The 25432-nt window shown below is 42.8% G+C and overlaps 1 protein-coding gene across 2 annotated transcripts in view; it reads right to left on the reverse strand.

Annotated features, from left to right (window-relative positions):
* Nucleotides 1–799: 799 nt before the first annotated feature.
* Ppm1h (protein phosphatase, Mg2+/Mn2+ dependent 1H) overlaps nt 800–25432 on the reverse strand; it is a 200921-nt gene continuing 176288 nt past the window's right edge. For both annotated transcript variants that reach the window (XM_069987868.1, XM_069987877.1), the window contains exons 9-10: nt 20939–21090; nt 800–6030 (exon numbers count right to left, since the gene is read on the reverse strand). In XM_069987868.1, the coding sequence (XP_069843969.1) occupies nt 5883–6030; nt 20939–21090 (300 nt within the window). In that variant the 3' untranslated portion in view covers nt 800–5882. The remainder of the gene's footprint in view (nt 6031–20938; nt 21091–25432) is intronic.

Consider the following 25432-nt stretch of genomic DNA (forward strand, 5'->3'; position numbering starts at 1 on the left):
ATTGGTGTTGTTACTGGGCTTGAACTCAGGGTGGGCACTGTCCCTTAGCTTTTTCACTCAAGGCTGGTGCTCTAGCATTTAAGCCACAGTTTCACTTTTGGCTTTTTGGTGGTTAAGTAGAGATAAGAATCTCAAGGGCTTTTCTGCTCAGGCTGGTTTCACACCATAACCCTCAGGTCTCAGCCCCCTGAAGTCACTAGGATTTCAGGCATCAGCCACTGGCATCTGGCTTAAGGGAATCTCAACTCTTACCTACTTCTGCAAGATTAGGTTCTGGCCTTTTACTCAAGAATACCTCTTGGGAGTGATTCTTCCCTCCACATTTTTGTGTGTTCATACATGCTATCATAGCTCTCCTGGAGGCATGGCTATAATGAATTAGCCCAATCCTCTACTCCTGTGTTGGCAATTCTTCTTTTGAGTCTGTGCCCCTAGCTGATTACCTCACATTCATCCATTAAACTCTTTTTTTTTTTTTTTTTTTGGTCGGTCATGGGGCTTGAACTCTGGGCCTGGGCGCTGTCCCTCAGCTCTTCAGCTCAAGGCCAGCGCTCTACCACTTGAGCTACAGCGCCACTCCCGGTTTTCTGGTGGTTTATTGGAGATAGGAGTCTCACGGTCTTTCCTGCCCGGGCTGGCTTTGAACCTCGATTCTCAGATCTCAGCCTCCTGAGTAGCTAGGATTACAGGCGTGAGCCACCGGCACCCGGCCCATTAAACTCTCTTATCATTCCATCACTTGATATGAAAATTACAGTGAATCCAAAGAAAAGACACAAAAAACGTTTTGCTAAAGATGTCCTATATACATATATATATATAATATTTTATTTTAAAATGTCATTGAGCATATACAGTTCTTTAGCTTTTTCCAGGGGACGCTGCACCTAAGTTTCAAAACACACAAAATAGATCCCCTTTACTAAACGGTTCTTATTTGGGGGGTTACAAAAATCAGTGTTTCACAATCACAAAGCATAAAGGTACATGGTTCTGAGACCATTCCAAGCAGATTCTTCTCGATTCACTGTACGTAGGGGAGTTTTGGAAACCCAGACAACAATATGCATAATTCTTACAAATGATCCTCAGCTGGGCCTTCCTTGGTCTCCAAACAAACAAAGAAAAATCAGAGGCAAAACAGGAGTGAAATAGTAACCCAGGACCGCCCCAAACAAACACAAAATACTGGAAGATCGGAAGAGTGAAGGACACACGGCTCTCCTCAAGTACATCACAGCAGAAAACGACAGCACAGTTACAGCCTTGTTTGGTCACCGTCTACCTGGTTGTTACAAAGCTTCATCTGAGACATGGAGGAAAAAAAAAAAAAAGCTATTTACACAGATAAACATCGTGGAGGAGAAAGCAGCTCTCCCCAGGCTGGCACTCAAGCCGCACATGCGCAGTGGGGCTCCTGGAAGAGGCTGCCCGGGCTGCTCACAGGACTCTGAGGGAATCCGGGTGTGCCGCACCGTGTGCCATCACTGCACAAAAGCCAAGTGAACTCCAGGGGTGTCGGTGGTGCAGAGTTCCTAGCATAGAATTCTGTCTGGTGCCCAGACACAGTTTCACTACTCTCCTGCATCGGGTAGCGTGCAGGGTCAGTGTGGTTGAGCACAGAGCACAAGTCTCACTGCTATCTCCTGCTGTCCCAGCCGCACTCAGTTATAGACGTTCAAATCTCATCAGCGCTTTCACATACTCATTCTAGAATCAGCAGGACTGCTGGGTCGCTTAGAGAACAGTGAGATCCTCAAACTTGGGGAAACAGAAATATCCGCTGCTGCTGTGGCCTTCTAAATACAGCTGATGGCCAGAGGAGGAGGGGAGGGGGGAGGGGAGGGGAGGGAAGGGAGGGGGAGGAAGGGGAAGCAAGGGAAGAGTCAGTATTTTTACGACGTGTGCGAGACCTTTCCCGGGTGCACTGTTTTTCCACGGCAGTGCTGTGGGGCTAAATCTGGCTTTGGGGACTTCCGATCTTGCCCATCAAAATCTGCCTCTGGTTTTCACTCCCCCCCGCCACCCCCCAAACAGTGAGGGCTGAGAAGAGCCCCACGAGGTCAATTACAAGACACTTAAAAAGCTGAACACTGCGTTTGTGGCTCACACCTATAATCCTGGCTACTTAGGAGGGTGTGATCTGAGGGTCCTGATTCAGCCAGGACAGTAAAGTCTGTGAGACTTTGATCTCCAATTAACCACCAAAAAGCTACAAGTGGAGGTGTGGGCTCAAGTGATAGAGCACCAGCCTTGACTAGGATGGCACCCAGGCCCAGTAGTTGGCACACACACACACACACACACACACACACACACACACACACACACACACACACACACACATTAAAGACCTCAAACGTTCCAAGGGTGAACCCTATAGGAAATAATGAAACACCCACCTCCCCACAACTTTTTTTTTTGAGACAAGGTTCGCTGGGCAGCCTCGATTGGTGTGAACTCTTAGTCTTCCACCCCTCATCCTTGAAATCCTCGCTCCTTAGGCTTTGCTCTGGCAGATAGCTGCATGTACTGCCTAGCCTCGTTTTGATTTCTTTTCTCCCTCCAGGATAGTGGTTGGGGCTGAACCACCACAGGAGGCCCCGCCCCACCTGTCCTGACTGCTGGCAGCGCTGGCACAGTGTGACAAGAACACAGCTTCAGTGGTGGGCTGGCAAAATGCTGAGGACGATGGATGGGCTTTGAGTTCACACCCTCTAAGTGTCACCATATATTCCAATAAGCAGGGGCTGGGCTAGCAAAGAGATTCAGGGCAGGCACTGGCCCAACAAAGAGATTTAGGGCTGAAAGGGCCTTTCATTAAAGGAAGTGGCCACACAAGCCCCAAGACAACCATAAAGACCTGACTAGGAAATCAAAAGCTTTCCATTACCCAAGACTTCCTCTGAGGCTATGAGAACCAGCAGATTTGGCTGTAAGTCCAATACACAAGATTCCAGGACCACATATAAATATGTCTGGCAAAATTCTGAGTGTGTTGTCTTTTGACCGTTCTACAAATGTTCCAAGGACCCCCTCAGTTGGTGTACTCAGTTACTTAGCTAGGCCAGGATGACTTGGGGCCTGGGTGAAAAATAAGGCCAAAATGGAGTAAGCTCAATTCACAGAGCAATATCAGTGCTGGGCAGATCTGCCAGGGCAGTCACAAATCATTTTTACCCACTTTCAATTTATTTACCTCATTTGTAGTTCTCTTCCCTTCCCCCAAACACAAACATGGACTTGGCTTGCTACATCTTTTTACCCAAGGAGATTTTGGAAAAGAATTCCTGGATACCTTTTTGTAGTTAAAACCAGCAGAATGAAATGCTCGTGGTTTTAGACTAATTTGAAGGAGGAGTTTGCAGTTTTTCCTGAGACACGCCTTGGCAGTAAATGAATGGTGAATGGAGTAGAGAGTTGTCATAACATCTACATGATATCTATACCCACATTCTGACTGGTGGCTTTAGTGAAAGTAGAGCAGCTCAGGCAGGGCCCAGAGAGGTGCAGAAAAGCAACAAAAGTGAGAGGCATTGGGAATATAGGAAAGATCCCCAAACAGGCAGCTCGGAAGTCTTTCTCCTGTTTCCAGTTTGTGTGTGACTTTGGGAATGGGGCGGGGGGGGGGGGGGGAGGGAAGGTTAAGGCAGGAACTGATGGGCCTCTCTGCTGTAGGGTGCCTGAAAGTTTTCCCGTAGCATCACATTCTGCCAGGCAGCAAATGGTTTACCACAAACCTCTCCCCCCCAGTGACGTTCAGTTGTAGCTCAGACTTCCTGAAGGAGAGGGGAACTCTGTCAGACAAAGGTGACTCCTGACAAAATAGTGGGTAGCTCAGCCCTCTGGCAACATGTTGGCAAACACCTGGAGGGATAAATCCCCACAGTATTGTACCCAGCAGACAGGGCACTGGGTCAACACTGTGGAATGAATTTCTTCCTGAGAAGGAAGGCTCCAAGCCTTTCCTAAGAAACTATCTACTGTTCCAGGAAATGTAGGCAATTTGTCACTTTGGAGGCAAGGTTCCTATACTCACCTCTGGGAAGGGATCTACACAAACATGAGAACTGGATTGACTCTCAGAATCTGAGGAAATGACACCGATGACTTTTCTTTCCTGGGTAGGCTGAATGGAGGAATTGTCAAAATGGTGACCACAGCCAAGTGCCAAGGTGGCTCACCCATGTCATCCTAGCTACTCAGGAGGCTGAGATGGGAGGCAGCCTGGGCAGGAAAGTTTGTGAGAATCTTATCTCCAGTTATCCATCATAAAGCCGAAGATGGAGCTGTGGCTCAAGTGGCAAGAGTGCCAGCCTTGAGCACAAAAACTAATGGAGAGCATCCTTGCCCTGACACACACACACACACACACACACACACACACACACACACACACACAGAGTAATGACACACCAGTAGTAGCTCTACAGGAAAAGGATGAGTGAGAAGCTGCTCTGGAATGTTCCTATGCTCCTTACAGGCAATCGCCTATGAAAAAGAAAGAAGTGCTTTTAGAAATTAACTTGGCCACTCCTTCTGTCCATACCTGATTAGATATGGTATTTGGTGTGTGTGTGTGTGTGTGTGTGTGTGTGTGTGTGTGTGTGTGTGTGTGTGTGTGTGTGTGTGTGTGTGTTGCGGCTGTGCTTGTGAGGAGCAAGCAGAGGTGGACCCACAGTGAGAGCAAGGTTCTGATTTCTTCTGTAGCTACAGTGTGATTCTGGGGAAAGGACAGGGAGAGCAGCATGAGAATGACTCTAATTTCGTGCCACAGCGAGTAGGCCTGGCACTAGGATGACAGAGGAGAGCTGCTGGCGGAACTCACAGTTGCGTTGGAGTGAGCTGGTGGACAGTCACAGCTCACGAAACCTGAATTCAAAACTACCCTCACAGGAGGGATGGTGGGCGCACATGAGGACTTTCTACAGAACACCACTGCACACAACTTTCTACATGTTCCCAGGACATGTAACATAGCAGGTGGGAGAGGGAGTAAAAACCCAGGCTCTCACAGCAAAACCTCCAGCCAGATAACAGAGGAACTGTTGGTCCAAAGAAACACCCACACTTACAAAAACACACAATGGCTTGGTGAGAAATGCAATGCAGGAACAAATGTTACACAACAAACACTGTTATGCAGCCCCATGCTTGCGCCTGCTGCCTGGGTGGTGTGGGGCACAGGACACGGGGCCAAACCAGCCTGGGTTGGATCCGGACACAGAAATTCCTCAGTAAAGAGTTGGAAAGTCCCAGTCCTGTTCCACAGGAGGAAAATGAGATTCAAGGAATGTAAAAAAAAAAAAAAAAAAAAAAAAAGATCCTTGCCCCACCTCATCATGACTACACAGAGAAAAAGAAAGGAGAGGGGAGGTGGGGGAAGACGGAATCCCTGAAATAAAGCTCATGATGTCTAGAAGGTGGGCGCTTCTGTTTTCTGAGGCATGATCCCCAACTTCTAATGTGGCACTTTTCATCCAGAGAGAAGTTGACAGCTTGCCAGGCTAAAGAATCTTCTGTCAGTTACACCTGAATACAACTGCCCCGGCTATTCCAGATGAAATAAATATGAGATCTGTGCCCCCCAAACAGACAGTCGCCACCTGGGAGGCCTAGACCAGAAACCAGCAGAAACACAACACTCAGCTGCACACTTTGTCTTTTGCTTTTGTTGAGTGTCCAGACCTGTTACTGAAGAAGACGTGGAAGTGTAAGGGTCATCTCGAAGCATAGCTAGAGGCCTTTTGGCAGCAAACTCCCTACCTGGGCTTAGTAGAGATTCTATCACCTGGAACCCAGCCAGGGCACTTCCCAGTGCCAGCCCGCCGAGACACTCCAGTTTTCTTTCCCTCAGTCCTCCCAGTCTCCTGGGGTTGTTTTCAGGATAGTTTGTTTCCATGTATTAAAGGAATGACGTAGACAGAAATGTCATCTCCTGAGCCCAGCCGGTCATTTGATATTCGCCATCCTCTGTCCTTCAGGACGCCGCGGGCGCGCATCACCAGGTCCTGAGCTGCCAATGTGTACCTGCAGGAAGAAGACAGTCAGGGCAGCATCCAGCAGAAGCCAGGATCAGGCAAGGTTGGGAAGGAGGAGGCATCACTACAGTCCTGCAGTCTTCAAATACCTTCCAAGTCAAGAGAAGCTGAGGTCATCTTTTTTTCCAAAATATAGGAGGCCTGATATGAGAGAATTTTTCAAGTGGCAGATGGACAGGTGTTTGAATAGCTATGAAGCACAGAAAAATTGGACAAAAGCTTGTCAGGTGACTATCTATAAATACTGATCAGGGAGGAGAGAGTCCTTTAGCTGACAGACTTCAAAGAAGACCCGCAGGCCATATTTGGAATGGATGGGCTACTTTCTTAGTTAATGCAAATAAATACATGATTCACCTTTTTTTTTTTCTTCTGTTTTCAGGTTCAACAAATAACCTGATTATGATCTGTCTCCCTGTGTGGGATTGCCTACAGGGAAATAAATTTGTTATTTGTATTTTAAGAATATCAGTTATAGTTTTCTAGATAAATGTCAACTACTATTTTGATTCATAGACTAATCTTGTGAGGCCAGTTAAGGTAAGTTTAGGTCTGATAATGAATCCTTTTTTTGTGTGTGTGTGTCACTACTGGGGCTTCAGGCTTAAGGGCCTTGTATTCTCTCTTAGCTTTAGCTTTCTTTGCTTAAGGCTAGTGCTCTACCACTTGAGCCATACCTCCACTTTGGGCATTCTATTGGTTAACTGCAGATCAGAACATCACAGACTTTCTTGTCCTGGCTGGCTTTGAACCGTGATCTTCAGATCTCAGCCTCATGAGTAGCCAGGATCATAGGTAAGAGCCACCCTCTGCTTGGCAAGTTACTTTATTTGATATCAGTGTTTCCTCATGTGGATTTCTATGTGTTTCTGCTTCAAACCCTCCTTTGAATTCTATTGGCACAGGTTTAACTCGTCTCTCAACTTTTTTTTTTAATTATGTCCTGGTTTTCTCTAAAGGGTTGGAGGAAAAATGCCACTATCTATCTATTTGTTCTTTTTTGTGCTGGTGAATACAAACTTCTTTTCAGAAAGTAATGGTTACTCCTCTGTACAGCTATTTAAATATAATGACAAAAATCATAAGAAAGAAAAGTAGCTGTTTTACTATGTGCCCTAGGTTACCTACAGAGATTTAAAAATCAGATTTCTAGTGCTAGGACCTATGTGTGCTAATTTCTTTTTTTTTTTTTTCTTTTTGCTGGTCCTCAGGCTTGAACTCAGGACCTAGACACTGTCCTTGAGCCTCTCTATGCTCAAGGCAAATGCTCTAACACTTGAGTCACAGCGCCATTTCCAGCTTTTTCTGTTTATCCGGTACTGAGGTGAGCACTCTACCACTGAGCCACCTTCCCAGCCCCTACTTTGTTTTGAGGGTATAGGATCCCTGTGCCACAAGAGTATTATGAGTTTCAGCTTCACACTTTCCCTGTGTACTAGGCCTACCAGCTAATCCCTCCTCTTCCTGGAACCTGGATTGTGTCAAGTATCTGTGTTCAGTCACGTGCGTCAGGCAAGGCCAGCTCCAATGTGAGCAAGGGTCCCTAGGACCCTTTGGCTCAACACTGTTCTCATGAGCCAGGATTCCTCTGCATGAATCACGAGGTGTCACTAGTGCACGTGTGTCTCCCAGTCAGAGAGCGGTCTGGAGGGACAAGTGCCGAAGACTGAGTAGACACTGCAGTCTGTCTGCAAGTGAACACAACACCTGAGCTCTAGCACCAGCTTCGCCACGCGCTTTTCATGCTGTGGGAGATCCAGCACTGGTCAAGGAAGTCAGCAAACAGGAAGGCTCTAAGGATTTTGGTAACGGGGCGGAACAAAAGGGCATCCATACACCTTAGACTGAGGGAGGGGTCAGAACATGAACCACCAACAAACACCATACTGGAGAGCAGTGTGTTTTTGCAACCCTAAAGGCTAGGATGTGGCTAAGGATGGAGTGGGAAGGGGACTCACAGGCCGTGAGAAGGCTGAGGAGGCTGGTGCTTCTGGAAGCTGCATGTGGAGCAGCCGCCCTAGCGCCATCGCTGAATGCCTTCTTCCCAGGTGCCTTGGTAGGCTGTTACAGCCGGTGGGGGAAAAGTGCCCACTTCCCTCTTAAGGAAGACTCTCCCCAGGAGACAGAGTTTGAACTTGGAGAGCATCTTTTTCTTCTGGTCCTAGCTTTCAATATTGATCAGCAACGCTTTATTGAAAGAAATGGTTGCCAGCAAAGAATTGGGCTTGGCAAACTCTACAGGACTGTGCTCTGAAGTGTGTGTGTGTGTGGGGGGGGTTGGGGGGCAGAGAAAGGACAGCGCTGGGGGGGCAGGGAAAACAAATGGGAAGATCCAAAGCTCTTTTCACAACCACTGACAGAGTCATGGCAAAGGAGGTCAATAAATCCTCAACTGCTCTTTCCTCTGGCAGTCCTGAGTTCTTTTACCTCTTTAGTGGTGCATTGAAGAAAAAAAAAAAAGTGTGGTTATGGAGTCCCTGGCTTTTCCACCACCCCAAAGGTGGCTATGGAAACAGTTCTTTGATCCCCCTTTCTTAGTGTTAAGTCTAGAATAATAGTGCTGAGCTGAAGGGTGTGGCAAGTATCAAGTAAAAATTTTCCATAAAGCATTCAATTGGCGTTTTCTCCTTCCCACAAGGTTTTGCCTTGAGAGGCTGTTTCCACAAGAGCCCGTCCAAACCAGCACAGGAGTGTCAAAAAGTAGTCAGCTTCAGGCCTGAGCCTCCAAGCCTAGCTCCCAATGGAATAGCTTTTCGTTGGGTGGGAACTTCCATTTGCCATTCAGAAGGTACAGAAAGACGTCTGAGAAGAGGGAGGGTAGGTGGCAGGAACTGAGGAATTAATGGGTTCCAAATATTTGCATATAAAAGGCAGCCTCCATCTGCTGATACCCCCCAGGAACACAGTGTGATGGGAACAGGAGGAGGGATCCTCTTTGCATTCTGAGCAGGCCTCAGAGATTTAAGAGGTAGAAAAGCTTCCCCCAGCTCTGCAAGTTGGCCAGGGTCTCTGGGGACTGGGCGGGTGGAGGCTGGGGGTTGACTTGGAGGTGGCCTTTGTCATACTTGGAGGAGACAAGCCAGGTTAGTGACTTGACAAATGTTACTCTTCTGGTAACCAAGTTACCAGAGAAGCTAAGCCACACCGCTGAAGCTGGTGAAACTGAGTTATGAAGCCAGCCTGTGTGACAGGGCCTCCACTCAGCCAACGCACCCTGAGCTCCTGGAACAAGGCCACAGGCTGGAAAGAGCTCCTCACCCCCGTGGGAAGGGTGAGACCTCCTGCCCCCCTCTGTCCTCCATGGCTGGGCTTTGTCTACCTCTCCACTCCCTGGCAGCCAGCAGCTCCCTGGTTTCTTAGGTGGTGAATGTTTACTTTAGTTTACATCCCAAACAGCAAATATTTCAATACAAGGGGGCATAATATGCCAGTTCCTTCTCAGTCCTCCCTGGCAAAGTCTGGAATGTCCTGGTGTGGCCATACAACTAAGTGACCACACAGCCAGCTTTGCTCTGCCCGCCACATAAACACCACCAAGGACAGAAGGACGGCTGTCTGTTTGTAGTTCAGAGGTCATGCAGCCAGAATCTCAGGCTGCCTTCCTCCTTCCCACAGATCTGAATATACTCAACAATGCCCGAGAAACAAAACTGCAGATTTTATCTAGTCTTCAAACACTCACGAATTTGTTCTGAAAACCTGCAAGTGATATGGTGTGTGTGTGGTGGGGGGAAGGAGATCTCTTCCCGTTTGCATTTGAGGCATACATAGTTCTTGAAAACCATATGGTGCTGCTAAAAAATTAGTTCAGCTAACTCAGGGAAACATTTCAGAAAAAGAAATCTCTGCCAAAATAAATTTCATGTTAGCAGGGCAGTACAAACTAGCATTTAATACTTAGCATTAGTGTCAGCTGACGTTTTGCCTTTAACCTTTCAGGGATAAATTCTTCCTTCTCTAGGCTTACAGGTAATGACAGAGAGTAGAGGTGAATGACAAGGAGGTGTGGCCATCAGAAGGACTTCTCCATAGAGAGAAGGCAATTACAGCACAAGCGCACTGGCTTAATACTTCATTAAATGATCCTTGATGGTGCTGGTAGTCATGTGCCAGGCAGAGACAACTCTGTAGTAGAGTGCCAGGTTTTGGGTTAAATAAATCTCCATATGCACAGGGAGATAAAAGGTCATTAGGTCTGAGATACAAAAACAAAACGAAACAAAAACAAAAAAAAAACCCTAAGCTTTTAGGTTTTGGGAAATCAAAGCTTTGCACTTTTGGCTTAGCATTTGGAATGTGGGTTCATGCCATGGTTTTGTTTGGTTAACTGCTCTCCGGTATCTCTTGCTTTTGCCTACTCTCATTCCTTTTAAGTAATATTAACAATTTAACAACTTATTCCTTTCTGACAAAATATTAAGGCTCTCTCTAAGTTTTTACGTCCTTCTTCCATTTTGAATTAATCACTGAAGGAGATTCATGACTAAAAAAACCTCCAGCTTTACCGAGGGAGTTGTTGATTGAAGAAAGAGTGCCTTAGAAAACCCCTTCCAGAGCTTTCTCTTTAAGCCTTCTCCAAAGTGTGCTGCATCTTTAGGTCTCAAGAGAAAGTCTTACAGGAATTACAGGGAACCGGAGCCCAGTGCAGTGCAACCTTATGACCTCCAACAACCCCACTCTTGAGCGTAGCGTGATGCATTTTCTGTGAACGGTTCATTTCATGACCCCACAAAAGAGCCAAAGAACTGCCAGCTCTGCTACACTTCGGGGCAAACGCCAATAAAAAGAAAAGACAAAAATCCTACTGCACTCATATTCTGGCTCGCCTACAAAGCTGCCTTTTAATTTTCTGGTTCCTTTGTGGAGACAGTTCAAAAAAGAGCAAAAGAACTTAATGAGGTGCATTGGGGTCATACAGCTCGTTTGTCCCACACCCCTGCTTGAGAGGAAGGTGTGAGGGTCAGAACCAGGCAAACACTTCTTCATGCTAGTCATCTCTTTTCTCACGAGCGTGCACGTGTGTGTGTGTGTGTGTGTGTGTGTGTGTGTGTGTGTGTGTGTGTGTACTATTTTAAATTCCTTTTTGGGAAAGATGTCATCAGGGGAAGATAAAGCTGGCAATTTGTTGAGAATGGTTGTCACTCGGTGGCAAAAGAAAAAGAAGATGACAAAAAACTGCATACAATATAAACAAATGCCAACAATCAAGGAACCCCAAACTCCTCCCTATCACTGGGAGTGTTGTGCCCTATGTCTTTCTATCTGCTTCCTTTGTAGGCAAAGCTGGGGAAAACCTGGCAAAATTCAAAGTAAAGCAAGCCCACGCAAAGCCTTAAATGTAGAAACATTTTGTTGTTGTTCTTGCTTGCTTTTGCTCTCTTCCCTCTCCTCCCCAGCTTCCCCTCCTGCTTAGTGCATATGGATGGATTTGAACCCAGCCATTCTCCTTTCCCCGGACCCATGACTACACACACACACACACACACACACACACACACACACACACACACACACACACACACACACACACACACACACACACACACACACACACACACACACACACACACACACACACACACACACACACACACACACACACACACACACACACACACACACACACACACACACACACCCTGTGCTCCTGGGCTACATTTGAAGAGAAATGAACCCTCTGGCCAAGGACCTAGAACTATCGTGGGCCTCCCTCATCTCAGAAATTATATGACTTGGGCTAAATCCTGTCAGGGTGACTTCCACAATTATTTCCACCTCATGTGACAAGATTAGTACAGCCCGACTGAGGTGGTGCTGGACTCTTGGGTAATTGGTGATTTAGGGTCTCTCAAGGAGGCTATGCTAAGCGCCAGGCACCAGAGTGGTCCACTTCTGCTAAATTATACACAGATAGGTGCAAAAATGCCACACTCAAGAAAGAGATCGCCATCCTACATAACTGCAAGTTAAGTTTCTGTGATTTCTCAATATGGCTTTAATTACCCAGGAGACCACAGGGTGGGGAAACCTCATATTGTGCTTCACTGTCAGATTGTGTGGAACGTTTCCTGATTATGGGTCATAATGAACGAATTACACAAATTCCGTATCATTACCACAGACTTCCTTTCTTACAAAGAATTTTCACATTTGTTAATCTAGTAATTTGGGAGAGGCTGACATAGTCTGTCCCCTACTGACATCTCACACCCTGTTTGACGATGCTGTCTGCACCACAGGTCAGCCATACTGACTGCCGGCTGGGCTCACTGAATGTGCCATGTTCTTCTCCAACTCTGCCCCATTCCTACAGGGTCTGGCTCATGCTTCATTATTCAACCAGTAGACACCTTTTATCCCAGATTAAGTTCCCGCTTAATTATTCATCTGGTAAATTTCTGGATTACAAATTTCAAGATGGTAGAGATGAGGTCTGTTTACCTCACAGATTCTTTTCCTAGTGTCTAGCAGCCATTGGCATATAAAATAGATCCTTAAGATTATTTCCCAAATGAATGAATCTGAATAGGAATTATATGGCAAAAAAACCCATCTCCTCCTATGTTCTATCTTGAAAGCTCAAAACCCAACCAGAATTAAACTGACAGCCTTTCTCTTGTGAAGACACTGTACCCTGGTTGAACTTTTCCTTTCACTCCTTTGCCTATTGGACACAGGATTCTTTCTTGGCTTTGGTTTGCCATCTTTCCTAAAACTGAAAAAATAGTTTTTCATTTCTGCCCTGTTTCAGAAGATTCTGGCACACCTCGTCTCCACAGGCAATGGTTCTCATGAACCCCAGGAGCCTGCTCTGATCTGGTGCATGCACACTGCCCACAGGTTACCAGTCCTTGGCAGGCACATTTGTTGCCATGGAGAGAGACAGGTTGGTAAGCAAAACCAGGCCAGCTTAGAGACATTTAAAAAAAGTGTGGATTGCCTTTTAACTCACAACTGGCAGTTGGTTTTGTAAAAACTTTATAAAAATAAGCACAGTAGAGGAAAATCAACATGAGAATGTGGCTAAAAAGAGATTAGCAGATTAAAACGAAAAATTTGCAAGGAAAGAAAATCATAATTCAAATAAAATATTCTTCTTATTCTACCAGCAGGCAGTTCCTCTACAGTTAGACAAAATTATACCAAATTCTTCCAGGAAGAGAAAGATGGGTTAGATTTGTGGGTTTTTTTCTCCCCCAGAAAGAATTGTTTTCATTATGAAATACAGAAAAACCTATGATAATAATAAACATAAACACTTCTCTATTAGTGCCACTATACATCAGACACCTCACCTTCTGTCTATGTATTATCCCCACTTCATACACAAGTAACCAGAAACACAGAAATCAACTCCTTTCTCCAAGATTGCAGGCTAGAAGAAAAAGAGCCAACATCTGAATTCAGAAGGTCCAACAATTGATCTGTTCACAGCCACGGGACTCATGGCCTTCTTATTTTACACACCCAAAGATGTATATAACATTTTTAGTTAAGAAATAATAGGAACTATACACTTGCTGCTGTCTATTTAAAGGAACAGAACATTACCAGTAAATATCTGAGAAGCCCAGTGGGCCCTTCTGAAGCATATATACCCCCATATCCCTGCCAACTTCCTCCCAAGACAATCTGTCCTGAAATTTGGGATAATTTTTTATTATAGATTTAATACTATATCCCTGAATGGCATATGGGTAGTTTCACTTCATGTAGCCAGAATCATACTTTTTTATTATCTATGACTTATTTATTAAACGTAACATCAAGTTTTTGAAATTCTTTCCTGTTAATGAGCAAGAGCTTTGGTTTATTGTCTTTGTGAGCTGTATTCTATTTTTGCTTATCCACCCTACAATTGGACATAAAAGTAATTTCAGTTTTTGTAATATAAACAAATCTCTGGATATCTTCTCACAGTATTGATGATGAAATATGTTTGATAGGGAAGCAGGCTCTCCAATTTTACCAGTATCAGAATTCCCTGGATGTATTGCTAATACACACATTGTTGGTCTTACCACTGGAATTTCAATGTAGTTGATTTGAAGCTAGATCTAAGAATTCTCTTCTTTCCTGCTCTTCCTTCCCCTTGATTTCCTCATCTCTTTTCCCCTCCTTTCCTTCTTCCTTACTTTCCTTCTTTTTCTCCCTTTCTTTCCTTTTTTACACAGGGTTTCACTATGTAGCCTAGGCTGGTCTTGAACTCCTTTTGTCTTGAGGGTGCTAGGATTACCATCATGTCCTACTCAGCTGAGCATTTACATTTCTGACAACTTCTCAGATGTTGCTGATGCCATGTGGTCCAAGGACCATTTCTGCAGACTACAGAGCAGTAGTAGAACTGCTGGGTTATAGCAGGTCTGCCTAACTTCACCTGGTGTGCCAAGCTATCTCCAGAGCATTTCTAAAAATTTACACATTTATCTGGAGTTGCTCCATTCTTATCCCTGCTAAACTCTTTTATCAGGCCTTTAAAATGTTATCAGTCTGGTGAGCAAACATGTCTCAATGCACGTTTTTGTATTTCTCTGATTACTGAAGTTAATTTTTTCCCCACCTCTCTGTGAAATGATGGTCTGGTTCCTATGCATTTTTCTACTGGTTTCTTTCTTTTCTTTATTGATCTGTGGGATTCCTTTATACATAAAGGATAACAAACCCTCTTTAGTCACCCAAATTGGAAATATCTTCTCTTGGTTCAAGGATGGCCATTTCACTTTTTGTTTGTTTATTTGTTGGTTGTAGGGCTTGAACTCAGGGTCTAGGTGTTGTCCCTGAGCTTTTATGCTCAAAGCTAGTGCTCTACCACTTGGAGCCACAGTGCTACTTCTGGTTTTCTGGTGGTTAATTGGAGGTAAGAGTCTCACAGACTTTCCTGCCTGGGCTAGCTTTGAACTGAGATCCTCAGATCTCAGCCTTCTGAGTAGCTAGGATTATAGGCATGAGCCACTGGTGCCAGTATTTATTTTGCTTTTTGAAGAACCAATGTTTATATATTTAATATAGCCAAATTTATAAATTAAAAACTTGTTTGTACTTTTTTGTATCTTCTTTAAGAAATTCTTCCCTATTCCAAGGTTGTAAAATAATCTCATATGCTTGCTTTATCCTTCCTTCCTCCCTCCCTCCCTTCCTTCCTCCCTCCCTCCCTCCCTTCCTTCCTTCCTTCCTTCCTTCCTTTCCCTTTATTTTTATACCAATGCTAGAGCTTGGGTTTACTTTTCTGCTCATAGCTGGGATTCTACCACAGAAGCCATGTTTTGACTCTTTGAAGATTAGAGCCTCATGGATTTGTCTTCCCAGGCCGGCTTTAAACCTTAATTCTCAGATCTAAGTCTACTAGGTAGCTAGGATTACAGGTGTGAGCCACTGGTATCAGACTTAAGTACTATTTTCTAAAAATTATATTTCATTTTCACATTTAAGTCTTACTTTATCTAAACTTGATTTTTTTTAGGATGCAGTCATCTATTTTTATTTTTCTACTATCTAAATTGCTTTGGCTTTATCTTAATATCTAACAGGGCAAGATCTACACAGTCCTACACACATTATTCTTGGCATTCTGTTCTCCCACACATATCTGAGAATCAGCTTAAGTTCATGAAAACTCCATTGGTATGTTGTCTATAATTGCACTTATTCCACAGCTTTATGATAAATTGATACTTATTAAAGAATATATATGAAAATAATAGCTTCTATTATTTTAACTTTGGCTGCATGCATAAGTACTATTTTTCTAATATTAATATATATTGTCCCCCATTTTTATTAATCTTTCAGAAACATCTATTTTGTTACACTTTTTATTCCCTTTTAATAGTTTTTTTTTTGTAGTGTGGTAAAACAAACATAGCATAAAATTTACCATACTAAATATTTTAAAATTAATAAAGTGCATATTACAGTGTTATTTAAATACGCTCATGTTGTTTTGCAATCATTCCATGATCCCTTGGCTGTAGCTTTTCACTTTTCCAACTGAAACTCAAACACTAACTCTACTTTTTTCTCTTCCCAACCATTTGCAACCATTTCTGCTTTCTGCCTCTTAAGAATTTGACTACTCAAGGCCCTCAGAGAAATGGAATCAGACTGTCCTGTTGTGAGTGCCTTAATCCATTTACATACTGTGAAGTGGGGTCTCATATGGTTTGCAAAAAAAAATGTTGTTTTGGGTTTATAATCCACCTTTTGTATATTTTCTTTTCCATTTTGTCTTTCCTTTTTCCTCCCATGACTCATGACTTTCCCTGAGTTCATTCTGCTTTTTTTATTTCTTTTATTAGATGTTGTAACTAAGCTAGACTACAGACTTAGAATTTTAAATTAAGATAGTTATTTAGTTGTAGTCTGAAAACAGGAAAAAAACACATGGCTTATAGTTAAACATACTTTGGCTCCTTAGAGCCTTGAAGTTGTAATAATTCTTTTAAAAAGAATTTTTTTTTGTCGGTCATGGGGCCTGAACTCTGGGCCTGGGTGCTATCCCTCAGCTCTTCAGCTCAAGGCTAGTGCTCTACCACTTGAGCCACAGCTCCACTTTTGGCTTTTTTTCCCCCTTTTTGCTTATGTGCTGCTGAGGAATCGAACCCAGGGCCTCATGCATGCAAGTCACCTTCCCAGTCCCAAATTTTTTGTTTTTGTTTTGTTTTGATTTTTTTCTATACTAGGGTATTTGAAATCAGTGTTCTATGTCTGCTACGTACACAGGCACTCTGACATTTGAACCACATACCTTGGCCTGTTTTGAATTTTTATTTTATTTTTTGGTCGGTCATGGGGCTTGAACTCTGGGCTGTCCCTCGGCTCTGCAGCTCAACCATTTGAGCCACAGTGCCAGTTCCTTAAAAAGAATTCTTTTATACATGTTTATGTGGAGAATAAAGACAGAACTCAACAGTAAGCCTTTAAGAGCTTATTCCAAAACACATATTTTTGTTCTTATCGGTTTCTTGTTCTCGTTTTCTTTTTCTGTGGTCAGGAATCAGGAGCTTCTGACTGTAGATTCTCATGACTCAGGGGAAGTTTTAGATAATGTTACCTCGAGACATAGGAAGGGGGGGTCAGAGGTGAGTGAGTCTTGATCTGGGCTTACTTCAAAAAAGAAGACTCAAATTCTGCCTTTAAAATTATAACAACTAGTATCTAATTTCCACTATAATTGCCGCTCTTGATTTATAAGGTGTCCAGAAGCTACTACTTGGGAAATTATTCTTTTTATTATTTTAGTAGTTTCTTTAGCAATTTAAAAGATAAATTCCTTTAACCAGCTCTCACATGGAAGCTGATTACTAACCCTTTATTAATTACATGCTACTTTTATCCAGTAATTTAGCTCTATCATTTTTCATCCCATATAGTAGACATTCCTATTACTATTTTATATAGCCAATGTATGATTAAGTATACCACCTATTTACTCAGGCTTGAGTTTATAATCCATTTTACTTCTCAGCATTTACATTTAGGATCATTTCCTTATGTGAGTATATCCCTTAGAATTTCCTTTAGAGATTGGTTGGCAGTAAAATGTTTTTGTTAAGACTGAAAACTTCTTTACCCTACTTCTTTTTTGATAGTTTTACTCCATGTGAAAAAGTTCTAGATTGACAGCTTTATTCTTAGCCAACTGAAGAGATATCATCATTTTATGTTGCTTTGGCTTCTGTTGTTGGTTTTGAAAAGCTAGCTGTCAGTTTAAATAGTAATACCATTGGGATTATCTTTTCTTGCTGGCTGTGTTTAATATTTCAGAGAGGGAGAGGCTTTAAAAGTGTACAGTTTCATTAAGATGTACCTATTTATAATTTTCTTTTTATTTCTTCTGCCTGAGATTTGTTGGGCTTTCTGGATCATAGGTTTAGTATCATTTAGGAATTATGGAAGATTTTCTTCCCATCTTCTATAGTATTTCCTGAAATTACATGTAGAACATCTTAGGTCACCCTTATCTCTTACTGCCACTTCACATTCCCTTCACCCTTTCAGAGTCATATTCTAGCTTATTTATTCAAACCAATATTCTTTTAAAAATATTTTTTATTGTAAAAATACTGTACAGAGGGGTTACAGTTACATGAGTAAGGTAATGAGTACATTTCCTATTGTATTCAAACCAATTTTCTAGTTTACCAATGTTTTCTTCAATCTGCTCAATCACTGAATGTTTAATTCCCATTAAATACACTTAAGGTATTTTCCCTCCCACTTTTTTTTTTTTTTTGGGTCCAGTCATGGGGCCTGAACTCTGGGCCTGGGCGCTGTCCCTCAGTTCTTCAGCTCAAGGCTAGCGCTCTACCACTTGAGCCACAGCGCCACTTCCGGCTTTTTTTTTGCTTATATGGTGCTGAGGAATCGAACCCAGGGCTTTGAGCATGCAAGGCGAGCGCTCTACCACTGAGCCACCTTCCCAGCCCACCCCTCCCCCTTTTTTAGACAAGGTTTCACTAGGTAGCCTAGGTTGGCTTCAAACTCTTGATTTTCCTGCTTTAATCTCTTAGTATTAATACTAAATAATCACATGCCACTGTGCTATATTTTTACTCTCTAAACATTACATTTCCTTATTTTAAAAAAATCTGCAGTCATTTTTTTTTTGGGTCCGGTAGTGGGGCCTGAACTCTGGGCCTGGGTGCTTTCCCTCAGCTCTTCAGCTCAAGGCTAGCGCTCTACCACTTGAGCCACAGCGCCACTTCCGGCTTTTTTCTTTTTGCTTATGTGGTGCTGAGGAATCGAACCCAGGGCCTCATGCATGCAAGGCAAGCACTCTACCACTGAGCCACCTTCCCAGTCCCCTCTGCAGTCATTTTTATAACTTCTTGTCCTTGCTTATTCTTTAATAGTCTTAATAATTTCTAAAGCAGATTACTGGCCTAGCAAGTGTGATTCCCTGAGTTCAAACCCTCCAAAAAGAACAATTACAAAGAATGTTAGAATATTTTATATTTTTGACCAATGAACACAAGAAGGAAGTATTTGTTGGTCTAGCTCTACTGTCTATTATTTCTGCTGCCTTATTTCTTCTCAGAGCTACCTTTCTGTAGAGATAATTTCTATTTATTATTTTATTTATTTATTTATTTTTGGCTGGTCATGGGGCTTGACTCTGGTCTATTTATTTATTTTTTTAATTTAATTTAATTTTATTTGTGAACATACTGTACAGAGGGGTTACAATTACATGGGCAGGATAATGCGTACATTTCTTACCAAGCATTGCACCCTCCTCCTTTGGTTTACCTTTCACATCCCTTCCCAGCCTCCCCCCTCCCCCCAATCCCAATCCTTCTCCTTCCCCCCCCTCTCCCCCCCCCCCCCCGCACCGACATTGTAAAGCTCGTTTTGGACATGACAACTTGTACTTCTCATTGTTGCAACAGGTCCACCTGTATCCTTAAACAACTGGTCTATTTATTCTTTAAAATAATTTTTAAAATTCGTATGTATTAGTGTTTCATTGTGACTTTTCCACACAGGTAAAGAATATATCCTGATCAAATTCACCCCTCCCATCATTCTCTCCTATCCCATTCTCGTTCCTTAAAACATTTCATATTTCTGTTTATTTATGACAGTCTTCTAGCATTGGTTAAGATCTTTATACTAACATCATATTAGGAAAGCCTACTTTACTTTCTCTTTCTATTCAGTATTTCTCAAAAGAAACAATCCTCCAGTGACTAAGACTCAGTGTTAGGAAGAATTTTTCATTGTTCCTATCAGCAGAATCAAATTGGGATTATGTTTACATTATTTTGGATGATATAAAATAAAAATGTGAGAAAGATACAATGGTAACTGAATGGTAAATTTATATCTTGGTTCAACTTAAGGAAGATTTTATATATATATATATATATATATATATATATATATATATATATATATATGCACATATATATTTGTGCCACTAGAGTTTTAACTTAGAACTTGCTTGGTAGGCCAGAGCTCAACTGCTCAGCCAATCCTCCAGCTCTTTTTTGTACTGGTTATGTTTAGATAGGGTCTTGCTACTTGTCTGGGCATACACCTGAATTGCTATCCACCTGTTTTAGGCTTCTCATTGCTAGGATGACAGGTTAGCATCACCAGACCCATTAGTTAGTTAGTTAGTTAGTTTATTTGTTTCTTTCTTTCTTTTTGTTGGTTGTGGGGCTTGAACTCTGGGCTTGGGTGCTGTCCCTCAGCTCTTCAGCTCAAGGCGAGTGCTCTACCACTTGAGCCACAGTGCTACTTCTGCTTTTCTGAGTGGTTTATTGGAGATAAGAGTCTTACAGACTTTCTTGCCCAGGCTGGCTTTGAACCGCAATCCTCAGATTCCAGCCTCCTGACTAGCTAGAATTACAGGCGTGAGCCACTGGCGTCCGGCTTATTGTGGACTTTTCTATCCTGGAACCATGAAGCTTCCAATCTCTGACTTTTCATCTAACTTGGAATAACAGACATGTGTCACTGTGCCCAGCTATGGATTGAGAAGGGGTCTTGTAAACTTTTCTGCCTGGGCTTGTCTTGATCTATTAACATTTTTTTCCTTAGCCTGCCAAGTAGCTAGGATTACAAGTATAAGTCATGGCTTAAGGAGGATTTATATTTGATCAAGAAAATACTTCTAGTGTTTTTTGCAGTTTGGTTATTGAATACTCTATACTGGACTCTTATAAAACATAAATGAGGAAATTACACGGGATTATTGATTTCATTTATCATGCAAGAGTACTTAAAAAATAACCTTACATGAAGGGTAAACAAAGGAGGAGGCTGCAATGCTTGGTAAGAAATGTATGCATTATCCTGCCCACGTAATTGTAACTCCTCTGTACAGTATGTTCACAAATAAAATAAAATAAAATTAAAAAAAAATAACCTTACAGTCACAGAAATGCACATACCTGTGAGGGTCATCTGGATCACAATTAGGAAGAAACTGAGTGATTGCTTCTGCTACTTCTTCATTTGATAAAACATCCCAGAGTCCATCAGTGGCCAGTATCAGTACATCATCTGCTCCATGATCATATTTGGTGAGATCATAGACTCTCACCTGAAAAGAACAAGAACATTACTACTTCAGAAACATTAAGTTTTGTCCCCATAAGTTGACTTCTAATTCCTCTTTCCATTTTTTCTGTCTAGCCTAGAGGTCGTCAAGGATATACTACTGTAAGGTACCTGATTATACTGCAAGCTTCGTGACTAAGAACAGCCTGCTTTGAAGACTTGCTATATTGACGCATGGGAGCAATCACAATTATAAATGAGTCTAACAAGAGGGCTTAATCACTGATAAGAAAGAATTTAGCTGAAATTTTAATGTTTGAAATATAGATCAAATGATGTTTTACTAGTGGATCTTGTGCTAGCTAAGGGATCATTCAACAGCCACTAAGGTCCTACCCTATGCCAACTGCTATGAATACAAAGATGAACTGTAAACCTCCTTGCTGCAGATGATCTCTCAGTCTGTGGGAGAAACAAAGCTGGACTTTAGTAACAGCTCTGCAAGTAGTTGTCTAGGATGAAGGAGAAGCACTTTACTTAATGCACTCATTCTTGCTCTGAGATTCAAGGGACCAAACTCCTCCCACATAAGAATGGGGGTCTGACCCTCAACAGAAGTTTCAAAGAACACTTGCTCAGTCTTAATCTCCAAAGTGTGTTTTTGTCTGACAAACTTCGAAGTCTCTCCTCACCTCTAGAACCTTGAAAGACTTGAATATTTCAGCGTCCACCCAGCCCTTTGCAAAAAAGAATTGAGTATCTCTAACAAACTAAGACTGAAAGTCACTCTCACAATTGGGCGCTTGTGGCTCATAGCTTGTGAAGCTGAAATCATTGGGCTTATGGTTGGAAGCTGGCCGGGATAGAGAAGTTCACAAGGTAGTTTCTCAGTGGTACATTACTGTTATCCTAATGATGGGAAAGTCTAACAAGGCCAAGGCAAGTCCAGGCATGAACCAGGGTAGGAAGGAAAGCCGTTCTCAAAACTTACTAGCAGAAAATAGGATTGGAGCTACTTAGAGCACATGCTTAGCCAGCAGGCCTGGAGTTCAAACCACTGTACCACTAGGAGAAAAAGAAAAAGTAAAAAAAAAGCAACATAAGGTGCTGCTTCGTTGTCCTATCAAACAGTTGGCCTTTGGTCATCTCAGATTAAGAGACACTCAAATTCTAAGAGGACTATTGACTGTTCAAATCCAGTTATTTGGAAGATAAGCTTCCTATATTTTAGATAGGTTTTCCCAGGCCATGACACCTTATGTGGGGCTGGACCTAAGGATTAACAGTTTATAGAACCCAGAGGCAAGAGGCAGAAAACAGCAAATGCCTAGTCTCCAGATTCTTGGTAAATGAGCTCAAAAGAAAAATAGCCACCAAGTGCCTGTGGTAACAATTAGCTAATGGCCCAGTACATGAACCACACCCAGAGGAAGAGCACTCAGAGATGTGTAGCACTGCTTTTTAACATCATCTTCTCAATTAAGGCTATGCTTACATTCTGGAGAAGGCTGAGAGTCTCACGAGCCAAACAGCTGGTATGGAGACAAAGGAAGAGGGACTTTCTAGCAGACAGGCAAGTTCCCAATGCCAGAATTCTATTCATAAGGTACTAAACAATGTCTGACTTTCCCTTGATGGGAAGCAACCAAAGCCTCTTTGCCTTATTTCTGGTGGCAGCTGGGTATGGGAACAGTGCTTTCTCAAGTGTGCATATTATGCACATCTGCAACTGGGAATCCTATTACCATGTGGATTTCAATCAGTTCTGAGGTGAGGTTTGATGTCAATGCTGCAGATCAATGGATTGTACTCTAGAAAGCTATAGAGGTTTCTACTGGGCCAAGTTTGCAAAAGAAGGAAATGGAGGGCCTTGTGGACTCTTGAAACCACATAGACCGTTCCCTAGGGCTATGGAAAAGACAGCGAAAGTCACTCCTGGCATTCCAACTTTCAAGTCCTGGCACGTTGTGTTATTATTCCCAGTTGTTTAATAACTGTTTAAGAAAAGACTGCCAGCTTCTTATTGAGGTGTAGCTATTAGAAATTTCTGTGATACCTAGACCTTCAGTGAATATTCCGAAAAAGGAGTTGGGGAGATGGATGTCAGGTAGCCTAATCTTGCATTTGAAGCAAAATAGAAGATTCTGCTCATTTTGGGAGCCTTCTAAAAGAATTCTGGGGCTAGGCAAGTGTGGTGGTACCAGCCTGTAGTGCTTGTAATTCTAGCTGAGTGGGAGGTAGAGACAGGAGGCATGGAGGCTTGAGGCTGGCTGGAAGCAAAACATGAGACATCCTAATTGAAAAAAAACCTAAAGGGCTGGAGGTGTAGCTTAAGTGATGGAGTAAGGCCTTTCCAAAAGAGGAGTTTCCAGGTCTGATGAAAACATCAGTTAATTTTAGGACCTGTCCTGTGAATAGAGATTCAAAATCTCTGAAATGTTTTCTGCTGACCCAAGAAATAGGAGAGGTTGAGTGCCTCAGGCTGGCATTGTCCTGCCCAGGACTCAGATGGAAATCTGGCCCACAGAACCATATGGACTCATACAAACCTGTTGGAAAATGCTACTCTTCAATCCCATCATAAATGGAATCCTTCCTTAATTCTCTTCACATTTCCACTCACAGCTCACTAATGCAGTTTCATTAGCTAACATGAAAATCCCTTTCAATACCATTTTCCACGTAATTTTTATGTAAATAATAAAAAGCTAGTAGCAACCCCATTCCCTGAGGCACTCTTCAATTAACATCCTTTTAGGTTTTTATTGCTACCCTTTGTTTCCTGCCCTTTAGCCAGTTTCCAGAGGACTCTGCCAACTTTCCACTTACCACTCCTGTCTTATACATTAACCTATGATGCAGAACATTTTGTGAAAATGCTTTCAGAAAAATTGGACTGCCATGCAAGTCATCCCTCCTTCCCAGCAGCAGGGCCTTCAAAGGGCTCCAGCGGGCTCTTGAGTCCTGGCCTCCCTCCCGGGAGCTGCTGTTGGCCTTCCGTGGTCAGACCAGTTGCTTCCCCCAAGTTCCCTTAATCAGTTCCTGAGATAGCTTCTCCATGTTCTCGGAAGGCTTACATCAAACTAAGGGTGCTGAGGCTCTCCAGGACTCAGACATTTGGAAGGATATCTACAGGCCCTGGAGGGGAGAAGTGCGTACCACCCTGAGGGAAGGGGACTGGAGCATGTGGTAAATGCCTCTGATGCTTTCTTCCCTGATTCCCATCTGCCAAGAAAGGGAGGGAAAGGCCAGAGGAATCCCCAGATGTCCTGTTGCTCTTCATAACCATATACAGATGATACTCGACTTACAATTGGATCATGTCCCAATGAACCCACTGTTGAACTGACAATTTTGCAACTCAAAAATGCATTAATGCTGGGTGCCAGTGGCGCATGCCTATAATCCTAGCTACTCAGGAGGCTGAGATCTGAGTATTGTGGTTCGAAGCAGCCAGGCCAGGCAGGAAAGTCTGTGAGACTCATCTCCAATTAACCATCAGAAAACTAGAAGTAGTACTGTGGCTCAAGTGGTAGAGCACTAGCCTTGAGCTGAAGAGCTGAGGGACAGCACCCAGGCCTAGAGTTCAAGCCCCATGACTGACCAAATATAGGCATTAATACATAGAACTTGAACATCAGTGTAGCAATACAGTACAATGTAGATTATCAGTCAGTTCTCAATGTGATAGTGTGGCTGGCCAGAAGCTGTAGCTTTGTGTTGCTTCCCATCATGGCCAAGAAAGAGGATCTTACTGCATATTGCTAGCCCAGGAAAGACCAAAACTCAAAATAGGGTTCTGACTATGTATTGATTTTATATTATCATAACACAACAACAACAAAAATCCCAAGTCAAACCAGTGGGAGTTTTGATCCTTTGTAATTTAAGCAGTTAAGATCTGGAGCCTCTTGGATCTTCTGCCTTTACTATGTGTTTATTGAGCTCTTGCTCTATGATAAGTGCTCAGAGGACAGTAAACAAAAGTGAAAATGATGAAGCACTATATGGATGATATGGACTACACGGGCAATGGGGTCTCTCTGGACACTGGTTCTGGAATGTGTGAGGCGATTGCCTGAAGGCTCCTTCTTGTATCTTCCCTTTGGACACCTGTTAACCCTTCTGGATTATGAGGGTATGGACACAGTGTTGGATTGGTGGTAAAGACGTGGGGCTAAAACAGGCAATGCACCTTCTGTTACCACAGAAATGGTGAGGGCCATCCAAGGATAGCTTTTGTCTTTTTCCTAACATTCTGCAGGCAAAGCCCTTTAAGTCCACTAATAAATTTACCTCTACATTCACCTGTAGTCTCCTTATCCAGGACTCATTATTCTGACATTTTAATATTGTTTAAGGATTATATAGGTCCTATTTAACTC

This window comes from Dipodomys merriami, unplaced genomic scaffold (assembly GCF_024711535.1).
Source record: "Dipodomys merriami isolate MVZ:Mamm:240054 unplaced genomic scaffold, mDipMer1.0.p SCAF_10, whole genome shotgun sequence".
NCBI classification, from domain to species: domain Eukaryota; kingdom Metazoa; phylum Chordata; class Mammalia; order Rodentia; family Heteromyidae; genus Dipodomys; species Dipodomys merriami.